This window comes from Terrapene carolina, unplaced genomic scaffold (genome assembly GCF_002925995.2).
Source record: "Terrapene carolina triunguis isolate 2854851 unplaced genomic scaffold, T_m_triunguis-2.0 Scaffold89, whole genome shotgun sequence".
Lineage (NCBI taxonomy): Eukaryota > Metazoa > Chordata > Testudines > Emydidae > Terrapene > Terrapene triunguis.
In genome coordinates, this window is record NW_020664440.1 from 582,680 (window position 1) to 606,196 (window position 23,517).

Consider the following 23,517-nt stretch of genomic DNA (forward strand, 5'->3'; position numbering starts at 1 on the left):
ATAGATTTTGGAAACAAACATTTGCTGCCAGAATAAGCAACAGTCTCTTGAGCTAGCAGAGCGTGGGGAGACCAGACAATGTGCTTGTGGGGGTTGCTTTCACTTTTTAAGAGAGATGTGCTGAATCCCCAGTGCGCATAGACTTGGCATGTGAAGCCGCTGGGGCTCACGCAGGGGATATTGGTTAATCATCTGATGCCTTTGTCACAGGCCATGGCCACTGACTGCTGCGATCAGACAGTCGGTATCCAAAGGCATTTTATCGGGGACACAGTGAACGATAAGAAGCCAAGATGCGCCCGAGCCAGAGGATTTTGCTCCAGATCGGAACATCCCCAAAGTTCAGGCATGGGGGGAGCTGAAGTTTGGTTAGGAGTGCGGCAGTTCTGACTGCAAAGGCGCCACCTTCCATGGCAACACACGCTGGCCTCTGCCACCATGAACACGAGAAGATACTCTGCATTCATGGCAAATGAGCGTGGCCGCTCTCCCCTTAACAGGCCTCCAGGGGAGAAGGATAACAAAGGAGCCATGACCAAGTATTTTGCAGTGATCCACATTTGCTCCTCAGTCACAAAAACTGGTGCAGGTCCCAGCTATGCTGTAGCACTAAGTCGAGCAGCTGCTAGGTCTGAGGGGCTCTGTACTGACCCCCCCACCCCACCTACACCAGCTGTCAAGTAATGCACCAGGAACACGCTTTTCAGAGCTGTTCAAGTAACAGGTGCCTAGCGGGTGGGAGGGGACCCAAAGCCCAACAATCTGGAGAGAAGAGTCAATGTGTCTGCCACTCTGACTCTCTCGGTATGAGCTTCTCTGGCTGCGCAGGGTGCAGTTTGATTAACACTAATGCTCAGAACTCCCAGTCTTTGCTTTAAGTGTCTAACATTAGCCTTAAACCCGGGTGGCCTCTGTGGTGCAGCCCAACGTGCTCCCTGCTATGTAGCTACGTCCTAGTTCGTTAACAGATTTTCAGTGTAACTTCAGGACCGATCCCGGGAAAGAGCTGTCCCAGCCTGTTTGGCAAGGCTGATTCAGTAACACGCAGATATGGGACTTGAGTTTCTCACAGCAGCTAAACATGGGAGTACTGCGAGGACACACAGCTTCTCTAAGGCTTAAATCTTACAGTCACCCTATAGCTCTCCCAGCTGGTCCCTGCGCGTCACCCAGGCCATTCCCAGCAATATGCAGGATCATCCCTTTAAGGTGTCACCTGCAGGTTTCCAGGAAGCCCTCCCAAGCTACAGTTGCTATCCTGTAGATTTCAGTACCAGCAGCCACCCGGTCTGAGATCATCTGGTATGATTACTTAGGAGGGTCTCCCAAACCTGTTGGAGAGCTGTCACTCCATAAATGCCTCTGTCTTGAGCATACGCTGTATCTCAAGGGGTTAACCAAGAGTTAATAGGGATGGATGTTAGCATGAACCCACAAGTTGAGGGGAGAATGACATCATCTGCTTCCACATCTCCTCATGTGTGTACTTCTACTGGTAAGTACCGCAGCTTTACCATTTAAATACCCTGTCCTGGACGGGAAAGCCCTTTTATGCATTTCTACTGGAGCAAGCATTAGTAACAGTAAGTAGCCCCAAGGACATGGCTGTAAATGTCCACCACATACAAAGCTGTCAGTGTGTAGGTATTAGCGCCAGCTTGATATGATCCTCCATTTAGGTTTGGCAGATGCTACACTACTTTCTCTTCCCCAGTTAGCGTTGATGTTCTTCTCAAGTTCTCTTTTACTTTAATAAATTCTGGTGCATGTTCTTCATGCTTCTCTTGTCCTCTCTCCAGCTAGAAGAAAGACCAGTGAATGTTATTTGTATGCTAGAGAATAGCAGTGCAATCCATTCACTACATTGTGGCAGGTTTCATACTTAATTACTATTGGCCGGATTCTGTAGCTCTTACTCACACTGAGTAGCATCTTGTTCTGCTATTAGTCCCGTTGGTTTCAGTGGAGCTATTTACAGAGTAAGGTACTACTTAATGTGAGTAAGGGTAGCAAATCTGTCCCTACATAAATAAACAATGGATAATTATAAACTATTATTTTAATTTAGTTATTAGATCTGGAACAGCTAAAGATTTCAATTGTATGTAGTTTGAGAAACTAGACAGTAAAATCAGAATGAAATTCACTCAGTTGCCTGGGCTGGCAGCAGGTCTGAAGGGAGGACCTGGTTCCTGCCAGGCACAGGTGTATGGAATGCTATAGAGTGGGCCTGGCCAGCAAACAAAAATACCGTTTTGTGACAAATGTCATGGTGTTGCCATTAGGTTTCGTTCTGCACCAGAACAGACTGAGACCTTTCGAAATTTTACACCCCGAAATTGAGAGCGAGCGAGACAGAGACTAGCCAAGAGCCCAGTGGTTAGGGCGTGCACCTGGGATGTGAGAGGCTGCATCAGGCAGAGCCAGGACCAGAACCTGGCTCCGCATGGCCTAGGTAATAACCCTAACCACTGGATTACTGGCTATTCCCAGGTGGGTCTCCCTCTCTCTGGGTTTGACCAGAAATTCCATCCTGGACCCGAGAAACCTTCCCAGCAAAAGCTTTGCCCATCCCAATACTTTCCCGGGGAAGGTTTTGGTTTTGAGCGATTGGCATTTTCTGGTGAAAAAATGTTGTGTCAACAATTTCCGGCAGTCTCTGGGGGGTGTTTTGCCAGAGGCTGCCCACTGGGGACAGGATGCCTTGGAGTGCCACTACTCAGCCACTGTAGTTCGCACTCGGGGTAGGAATAAGGCCATGGCTCAGTTCTGATGGAGAGCAAACCCTCTCTTTGGACTTGGCTCCATTTTAAGCACCTTCCAGCCCTTGTGCGGGGCACTTCATATAACATTGGGAGTGATTTAAAATTCAGTTTCTACCTGATCCAGCCTCTGCTGTCGCTTCAGGAGCTCTTGTTCAAATGGAGACTGCAATTTCTTTGCCTCTTCTTCTTCCTTTTTCTGCCGGAGCAGCTGATTTCGGCGTCGGTGCTCAAGCACTCGCTGGAGCTCTGGCTTGCTCTCCACGCCCAAGCCTCTGTGAACAGAACGCAGAGTATCTCTGAGCTGGAGCCCTTTCTGCCTTCAGCCCAGAATCTCATTGCCGTTAGACGTGTGCGGAGCCTGCTGGTTCAGAGAGCTGGGGCCCAGTCTTCAGATCCAAATAGGAACATTAAAGACCTGAGCCAAAGCCCATTGAAGTCAACAGAGAGACTCCCAACTGTTTCAGTGGGTACTGGATGTGGTTCTAAATGGCCCTTCCTCACCCAGCTGAATAATGACGCAAGGCCTGGTGCCAAAATCGAAATACATCACAGTAAATAAAATGGAAACTCACTTATTCCTGGGGTGGAGCTTATCCACTCCCCGAAACGACATGCAAAACCCAAGCAACGTTCAAATAACATAATGAAGATTTTACACTTTAGCTATAGGTTAATGAAGTTTATTGGCTGGGAACATGTAGCGATTTGTATCTGCTCTTAACTCATTAATGCATTAATAGGGGATGTGTAACATGCAGCGGTGCATACTGGAGTGCAGGGCATGCTGGGAAATGTGTGCTGTTTACAGTGAGTGGCTGGGAGTCATGGGCATAGAAAGCTAGCCAGACCTGGTGCCCCTGGTCCATTGCCACCGTCAAGTTCTGTGAGTTGGGGGAAGTGGGACAGTCTGGAGTGGCCTTTCTTATTAATTTGTAGCTAATTCTAAAACAGGATCATGTGTAAGGCTGTGAGTCTGTCACGGAGGTCTCGGATTCTGTGACTTTCTGGGACCTCCGTGATTTCTGCGGTGGCCGGTGCGGCTGGCTCCGGGCCTGTCCAAATATCTCGGGCAGCCCCTGGGCCAGCTGCACCGGCTGCTGCTGAGGCAATCTCAGGCCACCGCCCCCTTCGTCCCCCAGTAGCAGAAGCAGAGGTCTCTGCCACTGCGCCCCCCCAGCCCAGCAGCAGCGGGGTCCCTGGCAGCCACCGCCTGGCCCCCCTCTCCCCAGCACCTGCGGGGGTCCTGGGCCAAGCGCTGCCCCCCCAGAGCATCTGAGGTGCCCCCGGTCCCCCCCAGATCAACCATAGCGCTCCCAAGCCACTCCCTGCCCCAGAGCACCCGTGGCACCCCCAGGCCACCCACTGCCTTAGAACACCCAAGATTTAGTCAGGGGTATATAGTACAAGTCATGGACAGATCACCGGCCGTGCATTTTTGGTTACTGCCTGTGACCTGTCCATGACTTTTACTAAAAATACCCGTGACTAAAACGTAGCTGTAATCATGTGTAACTTTATGGGGCTGTTTAAGTGCCTGAGTTTTTCTTTTTTACCAGCAGGGGGAGTGAGTGACAGCAATTAGCCCTGCGGTTTACCTCTAAACCTCAAGCAGATTATTTCCTCGCTGTATCTAGTCTAGGTGCCCCTCCACTCGCTTTCTGGCTCTGCTGATTTTAGAGATGGAGCTAACATAGCGATGCTCCTGCCTGACCTAGAGCGTTTGGGCCTTTTGGCCAAAATCAAAGGCCCTTCTCCTGAACGCAGACGTTTCTGTCAGTAACTGAGGCAGTTTCATCCTTGGGATGTGTATTAATACAGCAGGGCTGGTCCGAGCAGCCGAGGTAGGCGACCTGATGGGCTCACTGGAAATGAGACATGTCTGGAGCTTTCACCTGTGTGTTAATGCATTGTGGGCACATGAGAGAAGGTCTTGAAGCAAATCCCTAGATTGAACACCACTGGGCTGTTCAAAATCCAGCCAGAGCTAGATTCCAATTTTGCAAATGCCTCCAACCTTCTTTATAATGGGCCACATGAACCCCTAAGACACAGGTCAGAAGTATTCATTATTAGTTGAGTCTCTATCTATAAAACACACCAAAACCACATTGAAATAACAAAGCCAAGCACTCCAAAGTCAGGAAACGCCAAAATTAAAACTGCCTGTGCGTATGCCTTAGGAGACAGTTGTCAATTACATGGGCACATACTGTTATTTTCATCTGGACCCCTGCCTCATTCCATGCACAGGGTGGATGGTGCACAGGCAGGCTTAATTGTGGCATTTCCTAACTTGTGAGGGCTTAGCTGTGCACGTTTAATGTTCTGTTAGCAGCGTTTTTGTGTGTGTAATTTCCTAGGTTTTAAAAAAAAGCAAACTGGCATCACAGTGACACTCATGTGGGTCATCAGCTGACACACACACACACACACACACCTTTGCCACTTGAGCCGCAACTGATAGCAATAGTAGGGTGTCTCTCTCTCGTACACACACGCACAGACAGACAAACGTTCTTTGCCAGTGGGTTTCACATCTGCCTGCTCCCCCACAAGCGTGACCACTTTGGCTGAAACTTTAAAAAAAAACAATTCAGCCTGAGCAGACAGCTGACATGGACAGTTTCAATCCTAATGGCCATCGGTACCTGAAACCAGGGTCTTAGAATGGGGAGTGTTGGGCAACCTGCTCCGGCTACAGAACAGAGTGAGCGAGAGGTTCAGGTGACCTGCCCAGGGCTGCATAGGGAGCTGGTGACAGAGAACCCAGCGTCCTCATGAGTCTAATGCCCCAAACACAAGACTACCTTTTCCCCTCTCTTTACACTACAGTGTGAGGGTCCCTACTCTTCTTCTAGGATTGGGGGAGGGTCTAAAATCATCCCCACCACAGAGAAGCTGAACCTGTCCCTTGTCAATATTAAAAATCCCTTTGATATAAATCACTTAAATCTGTTATAATCACTTCTGCCTCATTGTGACTCCATACCTGACAACATTTGCGAAGCTCGCTCAGCAATAAATTCATACGAACCGATACACTTATAGGGACACATCTACACTTGCTGAACTTTGAGAAGCAGAGACTTTGTTGAACTTTAGTCTGACTGTGCTAAATTATAAGACACTAACAGAAGAGCTGATTAAGAAGTGATCTCAGTGATACTGACACAGGATGGCCTCTTGTCCAGGGCAGTTGGAAAGTCGGTGTCCTTGGAGGACAATTTGGAATTGTACATTTTACTGAACTTCTAGAAGTAGTTGGAGACGTTTTATTTTTTAAGGGAGAGGAATCAAAAGCTTTACAGCTGTCCAGTATGGAGAAAGACTGATTATATTGTGATCTGCCACATTTCTGTAGGCTTGATCCAAACTCCATGTAAATCAATGCGCTTTGGATCAGCCTTTAAATCTGGACGAAATATTCTGAACACAGTTATATTAAACTGCAGGTACGAGGCACATTTTGTAAGATACAGGGCGTCACGTATTCTTCTGGAATGAGGATTTTCTTGGTCACTTTTCAGCTCTTAGACTCCACAAGGCCTGGTGTGGGAGACGTGGGGGGAGGGCAGGAAGGGGGACAACTGAAGTTTTGTGAAACCTAATTGGAGTTTAAAGAAAAGATGTCTGAGGTTCTCAAAAGAGAGAGCGAGCTTGTGGTAGTATAGGCTGCATTCTGGTGACATCTAGTGGGCTAAGTGGAAGTAACATAAGGCAGCACGCCCAGCGCTCTAACATCAAATTGCAGCTCACTTTTGCATTGATCAGTGAAAAGTTTAGCTAAACGAAGTGCATTCTCTGCTCTGCTCCCAGCGTGGTGTGCGCAGGTGACCTGTCCAAGTCCACATTATCACCTGTAATGTCAGGGTCAAGTCCAAGTCCAGGTTGTGTCAATATCAATGATGCCAATTTGCTTTCAGAAGGCTTGATTGTTAGCCAATTAAATACCTTGATTTGTCTCTTATGATTACTGCCGTCACTAATCAGTCTCGCTGCTGTTTATAACTAGCCGAGCAAATGGATATTATTATTATTTGATGATGTCAGATTTGCAAACAGTTCAGACGGTTAGGAAACATCCCACTGAGAGTCAGTAGAATTCACTCCTTGCTCAAAGGGCTCTGTACCAAATGTGCTTTTACCCAGCTGCTTTTGAAATCATCACTTTCCACATTACTGCGGGAATGCTGATGCACCTGTTGGGCCTGATTCCCTATTGCCATATTCCAGCTTTACACTGCTGTGTAACTCCATTGATTACAATACAGTTACACTGAAGTAACACACTGGAGAATGAGGCCCTTGAATGCTAGCTCAAGCTTTAAGCTAGCAGCAGTCTGCTTGTAGGGAAACAGGTGTCAGCATTTTCCCAGTGTGCAGGATCTTGCATTGATATGATCCGCGCTGTCAATAAACAGAGCAGTCCACCTTTCCCCAGCACAAAATTCACACCAAACACTCCAAGAGGCATAGAAGGGCTGTAAATCACGGCATTGCCTGGTGGGCAGGGGGAGTAAGACAGGAGGGGGGGATGTTTGTGGGACAGCACCTGCAGCTCCCACTGCCTTCTGTTGGAGTGGCTGGTGAGCGCTCTGCAGCTCTGAAAAGCAGGCCCGGCATTTAGGAACTCCCTAGCTTTTCCGAATGACCGAGCGATTCGTTTACAATCTGGGTCACAGCATGGCACAGAGACGCCGCCTCCCACCATAGCCTGTTTCACACCTTTTGCTATTTGCCCATAACAATAAAGAGTTTTACCACAAAAACCCAGCCTGCGGCTTTCTGACGAGTCACTCCTGAGCTGATGTGACACCAGAAACCACAGTCTCTCTCGTCCAGCCCAATGCAAAGGCAGCTGAAGAGGCGTTTGCATCTTTGCCTCACCTTTTGTGGTTCATAAGCAGCTCTCTGTGGAGCTCTTGGTGGCTTTTCGAGGCTTTTACAGGATTTAGGAGCTTCTTAGGTTTGATGAGATCCGGATTTCCATCTATGTAGTCTGGGTGAGACATGAAATTCCTAACCTCAGGACGCTCCCTCTGTATTTCTGAATACATAGACGCTGGAAGAGAAAAGAGAAGGCTCAGTATTGACAGGAACAAATTGAATTTGAGGGCAAAATCCAACAGGTACACCTTCCTTTCACCCCACCCCATCCCGTGTGTGTGTGTGCCCGTATGTATGTGTGTGTTTTAGTTGATGTACGTGTTTTTTAGTAGCAGCAGGTAGCCCCCAGTGAAGGGCCAGGATGCTTGGTGCTGTACAAACACAACAAAAAGAGGGTCCCTTTCCCAAAGAGCTTACAATCTAAGGGCTGGTCTACACCCAGCCGCTAGTTCGGCGGCTGGGGATCGAAGTTCCGGGTTCGACTTATCGCGTCTGGTCTGGACGCGATAAGTCGAACCAGGAAGTGCTCGCCGTCGACTGCGGTACTCCAGCTCGGCGAGAGGAGTACCGCGGAGTCGACGGGGAGCCTGCCTGCCGCGTGTGGACCGCGTCTGAACCGCGGTAAGTTCGAACTAAGGTATGTCGACTTCAGCTACGTTATTAACGTAGCTGAATTTGCATACCTTAGTTCGAATTGGGGGGTTAGTGTGGACCAGGCCTAAGTGTGTGTATGTGTGTGGCTTGGTGTGTGTGGGTGTCCGTGGGTGTGCATATATGTACCCATGCAAAAACTCATGCTGTTCGGAAAATCCCCATGATAGTGTGAATTTTATACAAATGAATTAGTCTACTTGTTAAACAGTGCCAGCCGCTCAGTTCACTGGCTACAGCATTTCATGATAATTGATTGATGAATGCAAGTCGCTACGCTGTAATCGTTTATGACAACGAAATAGGTCATAATAAAACAAAAGACAAACATTGGCCCAGATACTCCTGTGCGATGCAGCGGCTTTGCACTTTACTGCTAGTGCATCCAGACCCTAACGTGCTCAGCTCCAGGTGGACCCATGACGACAGGACATGACTCCATAAACTGCTCCAAAGAAATGGTCACAAGTTGAATGAAATGTATGAAATCTTCAACTTTCAGTGATACCCTGTTGGTTTACTGCTTTGTACCCAACCCTGTGCCCCAGAGCGTCAATATTACAGTTCACACATATAATACTTTTGCACATGTTAATATGTCAAAACATGTGCTTGTGATGTTGTAATTGACAGTATTTTGGATGTCAAACAAGCCTGCTGATGTTGTCCAAGGTTCAGTAATGCTGTTAAAAAAATTTTTTTTTATACAAAATGACCAAAACCACAGACTGAGAGATAAAGTACGCAAACTTTCAAGTGTCTTTTAGTGCAATGCACAGCCAGGCTGACGACGGTTGTGCCAGGCTGCATAAAGGCTGCATGCATGCAGGAATTGAAGAGGCCTGTAAAGAGGAATTCATTCTTAATCACTCACTCACAACCACATGCGTGTACAGTTTGGAAATTTACAAATCAGTGCAGCGTAACCTCAGGAAGCAGGTGCATGCAGGCAGCACCACATCAGGAACTGTCTCTCTTTTACATTTGGGTCTGGGGAACAGCAGGGCAAACTGTTGTTTTGCAACATCTTTCTCTTCTCAGCTCTAAAATCCATTTGAAAGAGCAATCAATGGAAAGGCCAGCTAGGGCGCTTCTTCCGCAGTCAGTAAGTGGTCACCAAACTTAAAGTGGGTTGCTAGCAAATAAAATTGTGTAAGAACAAATACTGCTGAGGAAAATGACTCAGTTCTGAACAGCTTCCCATTGCATGTTAATGTGGCTAGAGCCCCAGCACTCTGGGAATGAAGAAAAACAAATCACAACCCATTACATCAGCGTAATTGGGGTGAAAAGTTCAGTACACATTTAAAGGCTGCTGGAATCCTGGGCCAATGATTTCTTATATCAAATTATTTTCCATTAGAATCATACATTACTATTGGCAGACGTGAAAGATGGCTGGGTGCAGCCGTTCAGTGACAAATGCCTGGCTGAGTCATATACTTCTAGGGCCAGATCCTCAGCTGGTGAAAAATCAGGCTTCAGTGGAGCTCACTGATTTGCAGCAGTGGAGGGGGGGAGTCGGTCAGGATACTTTTGGGTTTAATTTCTTTTGTTTCTTCCCTTTTCCAGAGGCAAACACCCCCCGAGCACCGCCTCACCGAAACACCCCCCCCGAGCACCATGCCACGCCGCCGAAACAAAAACAACAACAAAACCTCGAGCGCCACCCCGCCGAACCAAAAAAACCCACAAAAAAACAAAACCCTGAGCTCCCCCCGCCACCCCAAGATTGGCCGCCCCTTACAAGGTGCTGTCCCAAGCACGTGCTTGGTCGGCTGGTGCCTGGAGCCGGCCCTGGCTAGCACAGGCTATCATTGCCTGTCCACCCGAAAGTCGGGGCCCACCCAAATTTCCACTCCTAGCTATGCCACTGGTGGAGCCTCCCAGACGACAGGATAGTGGGCTAGATGGACCTTTAGTCTGACTCAGTCTGGCCGTTCTTATGTAAATCTTCATGGGTCCTTTGCCTGACACAGTTCAGGGTAGAGTATAGAAAGAAAAGTGAGAACGTGACAAGTGCCCGTGTTCCCTAAAACATGACTCGGCTTACCTGTGGGTTCAGGACCCAGGCATCTCCTCCATTGCACTCTACCAGACGGGCACCCTATGGCCAAATGACCTGAAATGCCTCTAGTGGAGCTCAGCCAAAGGGTTCAGGCCTGCATGTAACTAATATCAAAGCCATACGGCTATCAGCCTGCTTAGTATCATCATTTAGAGGGTTTGTGTTGTAACCCAAGCTCCCTCTCTGCAGCACTGGGCCTGTTTTTGCAAGGTTCAGTCATATGTCAGTGGGATCTGGCCCTGTGTAACTGCGGTCAATGGGAGGTGGTGGGGCAGTGCCTGCGGGCGAGAGCAGCGCGCGGAGCCTCCTGGCCCCCCCGCCTAGGAGCCGGACCTGCTGGCTGCTTCCGGGGTGCAGCGCAGAGTCAGGACAGGCCGGGAGCCTGCCTTAGCCCCGCTGTGCCACTGACCAGGAGCTGCCTGAGGTAAACCTGCCCAACCCCGCGCCCCACCAAACCCAGAACCCCCTCCTGCACCCTGAATCCCAGTCCCACCCCCCAGCCTGGAGCCCCCCTCCTGAACCCCAAACCCCTCATCCCCAGCCCCACCCCAGAGCCAGCACCCCCAGCCGGCACCTTCACCCCTTCCCACACCGCAACTCCCTGCCCCAGCCCAGACCCCCCTCCTGCACCCTGAACCCCTCATTTCTGGCCCACCTGGAGCCTACACCCCCAGTTAGAGTCCTGACCCCCAGCCCCTGCCCTAGCCCAGTGAAAGTGAGTGAGGGTGGGGGAGAGCTAGCCACTGAGGGAGGGGGGATGTAGTGAGTTGGGGCAGGTCTCAGGGCAGGGGCGGGGCTAGTGTGTTCGGTTTTCTGCGATTAGAAAGTTGGCAGCCCTACCAGCACCTATAAAAGCCATTGGCTTGCTGTTCACATACGTTCCCTTTCCTCATGTCTAGACATTTGAGGGTTTCTAGGGAAGGCACTTTTCCGGGTGAAAAAGGCCAGAGGGCATAGATCTGGGACAGGCCATGGACATTGGAGGGCGTTTGGTTTGGGCTCCGCATGTGGCACTTTCCTCCCCACCCAGGCAGAGCTGTGGAAGGAGTGGAGGCCTCAGTCCATTTCCTAGCAGGCAGAGACTCAGAGACGCCACTTGGCGCCCCGGAGGGCAGCTTCAGAGAGAGGTGAAGACAGGATAGCCCTGGAGGCTGAACGGCCTCTCCCGGGTACAGGGGGTCCCACAGGTCAGGCTGAAGCCCGCTGATGGAGCAGCAGGGGGGAGCTCTGGGTGCCCCGTCCGTACCTCAGACTGAAGCTCCTTGTCTTTGTGCCAGACAAGCAGAGAACAGAAGTTTTTCATGGGACCCATCTCAGAATCATTGACAAACAGAATTGGAAGGCCACCCTGGAAAGTGCTTCTCCTTTCTAGCTTGCAAAGAACACAAGAGAGAAGCCCAAAGCAAAAGGCTTGGAACCCAGATGACAACCTGACACCCGCATTTCCTGGCCTTGTCGTAATTCTCTCGCCTTTCTGCCTTAGTGGCAGTTCCCTTTTGTATTCCGGGGTGAAACTGGAGGCACAGAGACACCTGGCGTCCATGCGGCTCTGAGGGAGAAGGGCACAGGCTTTGTTATTAGTCTGAGAAGCCTCATGTAACATTTCAGTCCTTGAGAGGCGCTGCCTTCACTTTGTTTTTCCAGAGAAAGGAACAGAGTATTGTGGCTGAAAAGCCTCTGGGGTGGATTGGCCGCCTGCCTGGAGAGTTACCAGAGCCGGTCAAGTGGCCGGTGCATCTACCTGCGCCAGACAGAACAGACAGTGGCGTGGGGCTCTTTGGCTGTTGCTATGATACGTACAGGCAGGTACTGGGCCCTACTCCTGCTTGCCTCGATGGCTGAATGACCAGTGACCATTTAAGTTAGCAATGGGCCAAACCCAAACCCTTCCAGTCATGCCCTACCTGGTGGGGTGAGGTTTGGGTAGCAGAGGGCCAGGTTCCGAACCACCACTGGTTTTGGTTTTGCAGAATGTAAACCAGGCCTGGTTTAGGCCCAAATCATCAGCTGGTTTAATCTGCAAAGCCCCATCAAACCTGGAGCTGTGCAGACCTACACCGGTGGGGGACTGGGCCCCTAATGTTTACAGTCATAACACATTGCTAGAGTCCAGCTGGGCATAATCAAGCTCTAGAGTCAGGAACCAACTTATTTTAATAAAAACGTGAGATTTCTAAAGCACTGGATGCCAGGAAATGGTTAGGCCAGCTTTCTCTGCAGCAGATATTCATGCGCTCACCTCCTGCTGTTACACCTAGGCAGCATGCAGGTCAAACAGGGGAGAAATTGGGGTGAAATAGGAACCAAGCCCTCAAACTGAAGAGGAAGTGAGGAGTAAGAGGGGGAAAGCCATTTCCTTTTAAAGGAACAAGGTTAACACTCCTGGGGATAGGAGTGGTGGAAGGAGGAGTTCCCTTTGAAATGTTTACCAAGCCAAGGCAATGCCTAGGCCCAAAGAATAAGGGAGAAATTCTCTTCTCAGAGGCACAGAGTGCATATTCGGCAGCCTGACCTGTGCAGGTCTCACTGCTGAGCGGACCTTAAAGGAGAATCTTGCCTTAAATTTTGCATTTCAGACCACAGTTAAAGTCACTGCAGATCTCCAGTACTTGAAACAGGCATGCCAACAAGTTAGGTAAGTTTTAAGCAAATATTTACTCTGGTATCAATATAAAGGAAGTTTCTATAGCAACTTCTTGCTTCACTTAGGTTTTGTGCTGTGTCTAGCTTGCAGGACACCTCGTTCAAGAAAAATACAGTGAGCCTTTATCATATCACCTGTTTCAAAAGCAACGGGGAAGTTCTGCTTAATAAGCAATACACAGATATCTAGTATATGCACCATCATGTGTGACCCTGAATACCCAGCCGGGCCAGACGTTACAGGACACAGACTTTTCTTCTAAACCATACAGCTCACTTAGGGGAGGAGCTTGGTGACATTTCTCCCTCCTTATCTTTGAATGTTTGTATAGATCTAGGTTTGGATGGACAACTTTAGTGGGTTTGGCATAGTTATAGTTTCATTACTATCGAGTTTTACCACATATTTTAGTAGCAAGGGGCCCAAACCAGAACCTTTTATCTGAGCCCAAGTACTGCCCCAAACATTGGTTGTTACAATGGAATCCAGAGCTAAAATCACCACCAGATTTGAGGACCCGAAGCCAGGCTCCTTTCTGGTCCACCTCTGCATTTTACAGGAGGGGGTCAATGACCATTCTGCCCAGCCCAATGTGGAGCACTGATTGCCTCCCCTTAAAACAAGGATGGGAGAATGCTTTGGAAAAGCACTAGCTGGTGTTTGAAAAGCATGGTTTCTCTGGAGTGTTAGATAACTGCAAATGCATCGTCTGAAACGCTGCCACATCAGGAAAATTGTAGCTCCCCATACTTGTTAGTTTGCTAGACGCTGCCTTTGAGCCCCACGAAGCAAGACGTAGCTAAAATGTCAGGTCTCTATCTAATTGCCACGATCTATACTGAATTAATATCCCTGCACCCACCACAGACTGAGGTCTTTCAGCCGTGCCGCCCCTGCAGGCTGCTGTCTCTGACTGACATTACAGCATCAGTGGATAATTGTTTCTGGCCTTTTTTGGGCCCCTGTCAGCGGCCCGGTGTTCTGCAGACAGAACTGCATGTTTGCAAGGGTCACCAAAGTGTGTGAGGCCCCCACCTGGCCTGGGCAAAGAAGCAAAGTCCGAGTCCTGAACAATGCATGCCCTTCCTGCTGCTCAGCCTGACTGTGTCTGTTTTCAGCCAGGGCTTCCAGCCACACTTTAATAGCCAAGCCATTCCCAGTTTAGGCTGTTTTCAGTCCCAACCTGATGTGTGTTATGGAACACACTGTCAATCCGCTTTTGCTGGGGGCACTGAATGTGCTTTCAAACACTAGATTTAGAAAAGACGAAACCTACACTTGGATGGAATGATCCTCACTACAACTCCTGAATGGCAGCGCTGCTTGGAATGCAGGTAGTTTTGTGCAGACCTTCCCAATCTTCTGTTTTCATCCTCTCCTCCTGCCAGGCCCCATACGAACCTGGCCCTCCCTCTGACTAAGGAGGGATCTAAGCGTCCTCTGAACTCTACCAATCCCATTCTGGGATTTAAATTCTGAGTTCTAAATTAGCTGTTACCACTCAAGGAAGAGATTTTGGAGTCATTGTGGATGATGGGTCTCTGGAAACATCCACTCAGTGTGCAGAGGCAGCCAAAAAAGCAAACAGAATGTTAGGAACCATTAAGAAAAGGATAGAAAATAAGACAGAAAATATCATATTGCCTCTATATAAATCCACGGTGCGCCAAACTTTGAATACCGTGTCCTGTTCTGGTTGCCCCATCTCAAAAAGGATATAATGGAACCGGAAAAGGTTCAGAGAAGGGCAACAAAGATGATCCAGGGTATGGAATGGCTTCTGTACGAGCAGAAACTAAAAAGATTAGGGCTGTTTAGCTTGGACTGCTAAGGGAGGATATGATAGCAGTCTATGAAATCATGAATGGAGTGGAAAAGTGAATAGACACGTGTTATTTAACCTTTCCCACAATAAAAAAACCAGGGGTCACCCAATGAAATTAATAGGCAGCAGGTTTAATACAAACAAGAGGAATTACTTTTTGACACAACCCACAGTCAACCTGTGGAACTTATTGCCAGGGGATGATGTGATGGCCAAAGTATAACTGGGTTAAAAAAAGAACTAGAGAAGTTCATGCAGGACAGGTCCATCAATGGCTATTAGCCAAGCTGGTCAGGGATGCAACCCCATGCTCAGGCTGACCCTAAATCTCTGACTGCCAGGAGAGGAAGACAGGGTGGATCATTCCAACTGCCCTGTTCTGTATACTCCCCATGAAGCACCTGGCATTCACCACTGTCGGAAGACAGAACATAAGAACATAACCACAACCATACTGGGTCAGACCAAAGGTCCATCTAGCCCAGTATCCTGTCCTCCAACAGTGGCCAGTGCCAGGTGCCCCAGAGGGAATGAACAGAACAGGCAATCATCAAGTGATCCATCCCCTGTCGCTCATTCCCAGCTTCTGGCAAACAGAGGCTAGGGACACCATCCCTGCCCATCCTGGCTAATAGCCATTAATGGACCTATCCTGCATGAATTTATCTAGTTCTTTTTTTAACCCTGTTATAGTCTTGGCCTTCACAACATCCTCTGGCAAGGGGTTCCACAGGTTGACTGTGCGTTGTGTGAAAAAATACTTCCTTTTGATTGTTTTAAACCTGCTGCCTATAAGAACATAAAACAGGATACTGGGCTAGATGGACCATTGGTCTGACCCACTATGGCTGTTCTTATGTTCTTATTCTGAATACTATCCAGGCAGGGGTGATGGCTTCTGGAGTGGCATGATGCTCTCTCTTCCCTTGTGAGCTGGTCTTGCAGACACTAGCATCACTCTCTTTCAGGGTGAAGTTATATTTTCTGGACTGGGGTGGAAACCCAAACTCAGAGGGTGAATCGAGCTGTGAACCCCATCCCTGTATCTCATTTGCTTCTGCTCTTTGGGTCACAATGATGTCATTTCCCTACGAGACAGGAGATGCATGTCACAGAGAATGTATTTGGGGTCCTTCTACTTATCTCTAACTAGAAAGGATTCACTCTGGAAATGCCCCGTCTTGGAAAGTGGATCACTTTACGGCCTTGCACCATGACCACAGAACCATATATCCCCATACCTGGCAGAGACTTGCTATGCTGGTGCCTGGGGTGCTGTTATTAAAGGGCTCTAGCTGCCTTGTCTACTGGTCTGGATGCAGGAGAATAATCTCCAGGAATGTTAAGTGGATTAGCTCCCCGCTAAAGGGAAGTGAAAGTAATCACTCAGTGGCCAGGTGCAATGGCTGGTTACAGCTTGAGGCTGGGTCCAGCAGGTTTCTAAAAGGGATTGAGGGGGGAAAGTGACTAAAAACAAAAGCAAAGAAAGAAAGTAACTCAGGGCTATTAGGCTTCAGAAGCATTATTTCTGGGCTGAGGCTCCGCCCCAGCCCTCCTGGACCAGAGCTGTCCAGGGGAGACCCGAGGACTCAGCGCCTACCTGCTTTTTACAGATTTTACTCTGAAATTCTTTCCCTTTTGCTGATTGGCTGCCCGTTCCCTCCCTGACAGTCTCTCCTCTCCAGCATCACTCCGCCTGACTTGTGCTTCCCTTCTCAATTCCCCTTTAACTTTGCCCTGCCCCGCAGCTATAATCCTCTTCCCTCTGAACAACCCCCCCCCCCCAAAAGGAAAACAGGAAACCAACCCATCCACAACCTTCCCCCACTCCGCACGGCATTTACAAGCTGTCTCATTGTTCACTCTACTTGTATGGTAGGTCCCTTCCCTCCACCCTTTCTTTGGCTTCTCTATTTTGAGTGTTGCTCTCCAGGGCAGAGACTGCCTCTCGCTCTGTGTTTGACAAATAGAACAATAGCCCCCCCATCTTGCTTATCATAATACAAATAATAGGCTAACGGTTCCCTGGCAGTGTTAGTGAGCTCCGCAGACTCTTGGGCTTTGTGGCTGAAGCAGCACTATCCTTCAGAAGTCAGCAGCCCTTTAGAAATCCTTTCGTGGCCAACCTTGCAATATTCTTGATATAGAACTCTCAACCAGTGATGCTCACAAGCTCTGCTGGCTTCACTAACGAGTGGATTCCATTAACTGGGTGTCTGCTATTCTGCTGTTTTTATTCCAACTTAGAAAATTTAAAAAGAGCTGAAGCTAGAAATGTCAAAGTTAGCTGGTTTGGTTGATCTCATTGACACTTAAAAATCAATCACTATTTGAACAAAATAATTTCACAGATGTTTCAATGATTAATGTTGCCAACTGGGCCATCCTTGACTAATGCAACCTTACCTGGGATGACCTTAACAAATGCCCCCTTAACCTGGAAATATACCAATATAAATTATTTATATGTTTTCATAAAAATGTGTGGAAAAATTCTAATGCACACATGCAAAAAATGCTGACTTTCGAAAGGTATAACTTTAATGCTATTGAGCTTTTCCTCTTCAGAGTGCTTTGATTTTTAAGCTTCAGTGAGATCTACAAAACAAGCCAAGTTTGCAATTCCTAGTTTCTGATGGTTGAGTTATCTGAGTACTAATTTTCTGGCTAGAACATCTGGGGAAAAGGTTTTTGTTCATGACCGAATAATTGCAAAATGATTTCACTCAATCTTTCCACAAAAGTTCACCTTTGAGCAGAGACCAAGCATGGAAAATTTCAGCCCCAAAAGGAGTTTTTAAAATAAATTAGGAACAACTGAAAAAGGGGGCTTAGATGAAAGTTAGAAAATATCTACAACAGGTGGTATCTGTTAAATACAATAGTCCTACCTTAACTACAGTGGGTGCTGCAGTACACATGTATACTGGGTATAGGAAATATTCAAGGGCACCAAACAAACTCCTATTATCCCTCTTACAGGTTCTTGAAATACTGCTGCTGGATTTTCAGGGAGGACTGAATGTGCGTTGTATTTCATTATTTCATACTTTCTATATGTTATGTGATTGCTTCAGGACAAATTATATCAATAAAACGCTTTTCCTCCTCCTCCTCTTTCTCTCTGTTTATAGGTGATTGGGACACAGGGCACCAGTGTAAAACTAGAGGCCTGAAGCATGATTCTGGGGTTGGGGTCAGGACGCACATGGAGGGAGCATTAATGTTCATAGTTCTAGGAAACCCTGTTCCTGCTGGAGATTGGCCAGAAAGTCAAAACTTGACCAGGATTCCAGAAGCTTGGGTATAAATGTGGCTATTCAGGGCTCTTAAAATCACCGGCTGAATAGAGTGTTCTAACAATCCACCTCTCCTGAATGGTAATTTATGAATACAGCTCTAGGAAGTAACCCATTGCTTATTTGCATATCCTGTCTGTATCTTATTGTGATCAAAAAGAACAAATCTCAGTACAGTAACGGCAAAATAGCGAATGAGTGATGGTGGCTACTGAACTGGGTTGGTGTAGTATCAACACTTTTATAGGGTAGTGCATGAGTCATCTAAAAGCCACAACTCAATATACTGTATTGCAACGTGGCTTATCACAGCTAGTTGGAATGGTTCGGTTGTTGATTTGACACTATGAAATAACCTACATTATGCACTCCACATGCTCAGCTGCAGCACTGATGAGGTTACAGTCATTTCCAAGAATTTGCCATCACAGTGGTGTTCTAAACTCAAGCAGCGTTTTATCTGCCAAAGCACAAATATCAAACACAACACGTCTCCATGGCAACTCAAACTTGCACCAAGGTTCCAGTGCCCAAGCCAACTCCTGGTATAACTCTGGAGCTGCTACACTTAAAAAACCCCCCAAAAAACCCAAACCCCAAAATGCTGCATTCTGCAGAAATCAGATTAAAAACCCATCTGTATGGAGCAATTTTTGATGGGATCTGGGAGAGATGTTTAAAAAAATAGCAGCAGCTTTAATATCTTTTGAATAACAGATAAGTTAAGGCAGGGAGGAAACTAAGTATCAAGCAGCTATTTAAGGCTATATTCAAAGACACATCAAGATCTCTCTGTTAGCTTTAAAAAACCTCCATTACGATTAGGAATAGCCGACGTGGCCTTTTCTTGCACTGCGATACCATTGCACTTGCTAATTCATTTAGAAGTTCAATCTCCTTTGTTGCATCGAGGGAAAAAAGGATCTGGCAATGGCCATTTAACACTCACTGGGGGGATGGAAAATTCTGCAGCATTCTGAATGCCTTCTGCTCCCAAAGATGTCTGAAGTGTGATGCTTTGCCAAACGGCTACAAATGGTCGGTTCCCCAACCCGTGGAAATCTGGCTCTAACATGGCCAGAGGGTGGAAAGAGTTTGAGAAATCTCAGCTAGGTCTGTATTCATACACGAAAGGACTGATTTTGGCTAACCTGCCGAGCTGCTCAAATGAAGCTCTTTCTTTCAAGCTAGTACCACAGTTTGCAGTAGTGCTGGCAGGCCTTGACTGTGCACCACCAGCAAATGTCTGTGCCGCAGAAATGACATTGGGCATTTGGGTGAAATGGAACAATGTCATCATTCACATTGCCACCGTTAGGGCTTGTCACGGAGTCCCCGGGCGATGCTCTGGAACTGCTCCCCACAAAGCCAGTCAGGACTTTGGGGAGCCTCCTCTCCCTCGGAGCAGACCGTCTTCAGGGCAAGAAACTCACACGGCTTCACCTCCTGGGTCTCTCCTGGGAGCATTCAGCATATGCCCCTCCATGCGCTTCCCACAGCGAGTCCGCCCAGGTGGGGTCCTGGGGAAGCCAGAGGGTCCTCCCCCCCCACTTCGCAGTCAGACGTGACTCTCAGCCAGCCAGTAAAACAGAGGTTTTTAGACGACAGGAACACGGTCTAAAACAGAGCTTGTAGGTCCAGCAAACGGGACCCCTCCCCCAGGTCCATTCTGGGGCCCAGCGAGGCAGACCCCTGTCCGCCCTCCCTTCCAGTCCCCAGCCAGCTCCAAACTCCAACCCCCGTCCAGCCCCTCCTTCTCTGGGCTTTGTCTCTTTCCCAGGCCAGGAGGTCACCTGATCCCTTTGTCTCCAACACCTTCAGTTGGCACCTTTGCAGAGGAGGGGCCCAGGCCATCAGTTGCTAGGAGACAGAGTGTCGGGCATTTATGTACCCTGGCCCTTTGCTCTGCAGCAACCATACACCCTTATCCCACCACCTAGATACTTAAGAACTGCATAGGGGAAACTGAGGAAAACATTAAGAACAGTCCTACTTCGTCACAGGGCTGCATCAGATGTGTCAGCAGTGCTCCCTGATTTTAAGGAGTCTATAACCTGGCCGCCAAAATTCACCCCGGCTTAAACAAGAATCAGAACTTAGTGATATATCTGTATCAGTATAGTTTGTGCTGGAGGCTGGAATTTTACAGAGGTACACCCCCCGAGGCCCCAATTTAGCAAAGCACACACCTAACTTGAACACTGAAGTCAAAGGTGCACTACAACGCGTGGAGATGGAGGAAGAGGGTCACCAGGGGCTCAGGAGTGCAAGATGGGCAAGGCAGCTACCAGACAAACACAGTATATATAAAACTGGCCTCTGTGCATGCTGAATTCAGATCTCTTTCCTCCACTCTGCCTGCCGCATCACTCATTGCTAATGAAACAAATGGGAGTTAAGCACATGCTTAAAGTTAAGCACTTTAAGGTAGGCTGGAGCGTGTGTACACATGTCTACAGGCCCCACACTACCCTTTGTTGCATGAGCACTTCAAGGGTTTGTGTGTGTGCCTACGGCAGCACACATAGAAGTGCAGGCACCTCTTGGGGCCTTCACGTCTCTAAACGTGGATGTGACTGTTCAAAAGCGTAGCTCACAGTTTGCAGTTTGTTTGTTTAGAAGAGAGATGGCTGCAAATGCTCACTTGCCGCTGGTCAGTCCGAATTCCACAAGGAAATTTAAGGCATGAACCTAGAGCACCTTCAGGCTAACGTAAAAATAAATGGCATCCACATTGACAATACCATGGAACACAAGGGACCTGTTACCGGCTAGTATTTCAGTATCCACATATTAAAAATCCCTAAATCTTAATGGAAAGAGTCCCTGTTGACTGAAGGAGCCACCTGATATCTCAAAATCCACACACTACGTACTAGAAGTTCCACTTATCACCGTATAACATAAAGATTCCCAGGGAGATGCCAGGACAAAGCATAAGACTATAGTTTCAAGGGAGCCTTTGTGATGAATTAGGAACTTTAAAAACTCTGCACATTTTTTGAAGAAAATATGTGTTTTCCAGAAGTTTTAATGTGTGCATTTCGAACAGCAAGACCCAGCATTTCTGCTTCCTGCAGGCCCTTGACAATGCAACTGACACTACTCCGCTGAGCCAATTTGCAGGGGGTCTCGGATGAGTGCGGGAAGGCAATCTCTGGATCTGATCCGAAGGTGATTGTAATCAGTGGGGGAATTTCCACTGACTTCAGTGGACTTTGAATCTGGCACTATATATGGTGCTAGATGTGGTGTGATGACACTTTATGTTATGCCATATGGATGTCCTAAAGAATGAATTAAGGCAAAGGGATTGTAAGCAAGACATGAGAAGTAATTCTTCTACTCTACTCTGTGCTGATTAGGCCTCATCTGGAGTACTGCGTGCAGTTCTGGGCTCCACATTTCAGGAAAGATGTGGACAAATTGGAGAGAGTCCAGAAAAGAGCGACAAAAATAATTAAAGGGCTAGAAAACATGACCTACAGGAAGATTGAAAAAATTGTGTTTGTTTAGTCCAGAGAAGAGAAGACAGAGAGGGGACATGATAATAGTTTTCAAGTACATAAAAGGTTGTTGCAAGGAGGAGGGAGAAAAATTGTTCTTAACCTCTGAGGATAGGACAAGAAGCAATGGGCTTAAATTGCAGAAAGGGCAGTTTAGGTTGAACATTAGGAAAAACTTCCTAACTATCAGGGTGGTTAAGCACTGGAATAAATTGCCCAGGGAGATTTTTAAGAGCAGGTTAGACAAACACCTGTCAGGGATGGTCTAGATAATATTTAGCCCTGCCATGAGTGCAGGGGACTGGATTAGATGACCTCTCGAGGTCCCTTCCAGTCCTATGATTCTACAATTCTATGAAAAGCGACAAAGAGTCCTGTGGCACCTTATAGACTAACAGAAGTATTGGAGCATAAGCTTTTGTGGGTGAATACAATTCTATGATTATCCTTCAGTTTGAATTTCTTGCCTCTTGGCAATTTATATCATAACCCTGCAGTTATTTAGATTATTTTTTTGCTACTTTACTAAAAAGAGATAAGATTGGAAATATTTAGGTGTAGGCTGTTCTGTATCCCAACATCCTGTACTCAAAGTCATACAAAGACACGAAAGATACAGTAACAAATCAACAGGAGGCTCTTTGTTGTGCTTTTAACCTGAGGTTACACTGGAGAAGTCATGCGAGTTTTGAATCCTTCTACCGTCCCTTTGACCCACGCTGCACAAGTAACGGTAACATGTCTCAGATCTCTGGAGGAGCCTTAGGTAACGTTTCCAACCATATCAAGGGAATCCAGAGATCGGTTGTTTTGTTTCCCAACATTGCTGACACGCACAATGACTTTGGTATAATCTGATGCTGTGGGAAAGGGACAGATATTTGTTTTGACTTTTGTTCCACAAACACAAAGGAAACGTTAATCTGTCATGAGTTTCTGTTTGCTAGAGTTCTCCTTGCTTTATAATTCCCATAGTAAGGTCTTTGGGGGAGATCTACAGAGTAAATTGTCACAGCTCCTCTGAGGTCAGTGATGCTATGCCAGGCTCTGCCCCTACATGTTCACAGAGCAGAGTTAGATTTGCAAAAAGATCCTGACTAGAGAGACACAATCTACGTGCTCCAGACACAGTTTCTCCTGGACATTACTCTGAAGACACAGACCAATAAAGCAGCCACATACTGGTCCCTGTTTTGTCACCGTAATGAGCAGCACAGCCAGTATTCTTTAGCCAGTGGGAATATGTGTCTTGCATGAAATTAATAAGAACCTAGCTTCCAAATAAGAAGCATTTTGAATGCTGACCTGGCCCGATCCTCTTGAATTCTCCAAACCCCAGGAAAATGAACTGATTTGGAAAGTTTTGTTCTATCCCCTGAGGTGTCAGTAGATTAAGAAAAGAGCCAAATGCAGAACTGTCTTGTTTATATGATCAAAAGTGAATGCATCCTAGAATCTACCAGAGATTCAGTGGTGTTTAGAAATGCCTTAGACAGATGCTTTTTAAGGATCAAAACCTACAATATGTGATTCAGAGCAGTAACCATTTTGAGTCTCATTATTAACAAGGATCATTTTAGGGACAAAACAACAACTTGATTCCCTTACATTAGCTTAGTGTCTGCAGTGGTGATGGACATTGCAATTAGCATCACAGAAAGCCCTATGATTGGCAGATGCTAATTATCTTAACGGTCAGAGCATCATTGGCATCATCATTATGATTTTCTTAACTGGCTGGGTTCTTAGTCTCTGCCGCGTAGGCAGCTTCTGGAATTTGCTGTGCATGGCGTTTGCTCTGGTTTGTCTGCATGCCATCCAGGGGAAACGGGGTCTAACCACAGACCTGGCAGACATTCCCCTCCTCATCAC

The 23,517-nt window shown here is 47.4% G+C and overlaps 1 protein-coding gene across 2 annotated transcripts in view; it reads right to left on the reverse strand.

The window, feature by feature from the left end:
- Positions 1–261: 261 nt before the first annotated feature.
- FAM107A (family with sequence similarity 107 member A) overlaps positions 262–23,517 on the reverse strand; it is a 59,953-nt gene continuing 36,697 nt past the window's right edge. For both annotated transcript variants that reach the window (XM_024204890.3, XM_024204891.2), the window contains 3 exons: positions 7,653–7,827; positions 2,881–3,037; positions 262–1,799 (listed from right to left, as the gene is read on the reverse strand). In XM_024204890.3, coding sequence (XP_024060658.1) covers positions 1,692–1,799; positions 2,881–3,037; positions 7,653–7,827 — 440 coding nt within the window. In that variant the 3' untranslated portion in view covers positions 262–1,691. The remainder of the gene's footprint in view (positions 1,800–2,880; positions 3,038–7,652; positions 7,828–23,517) is intronic.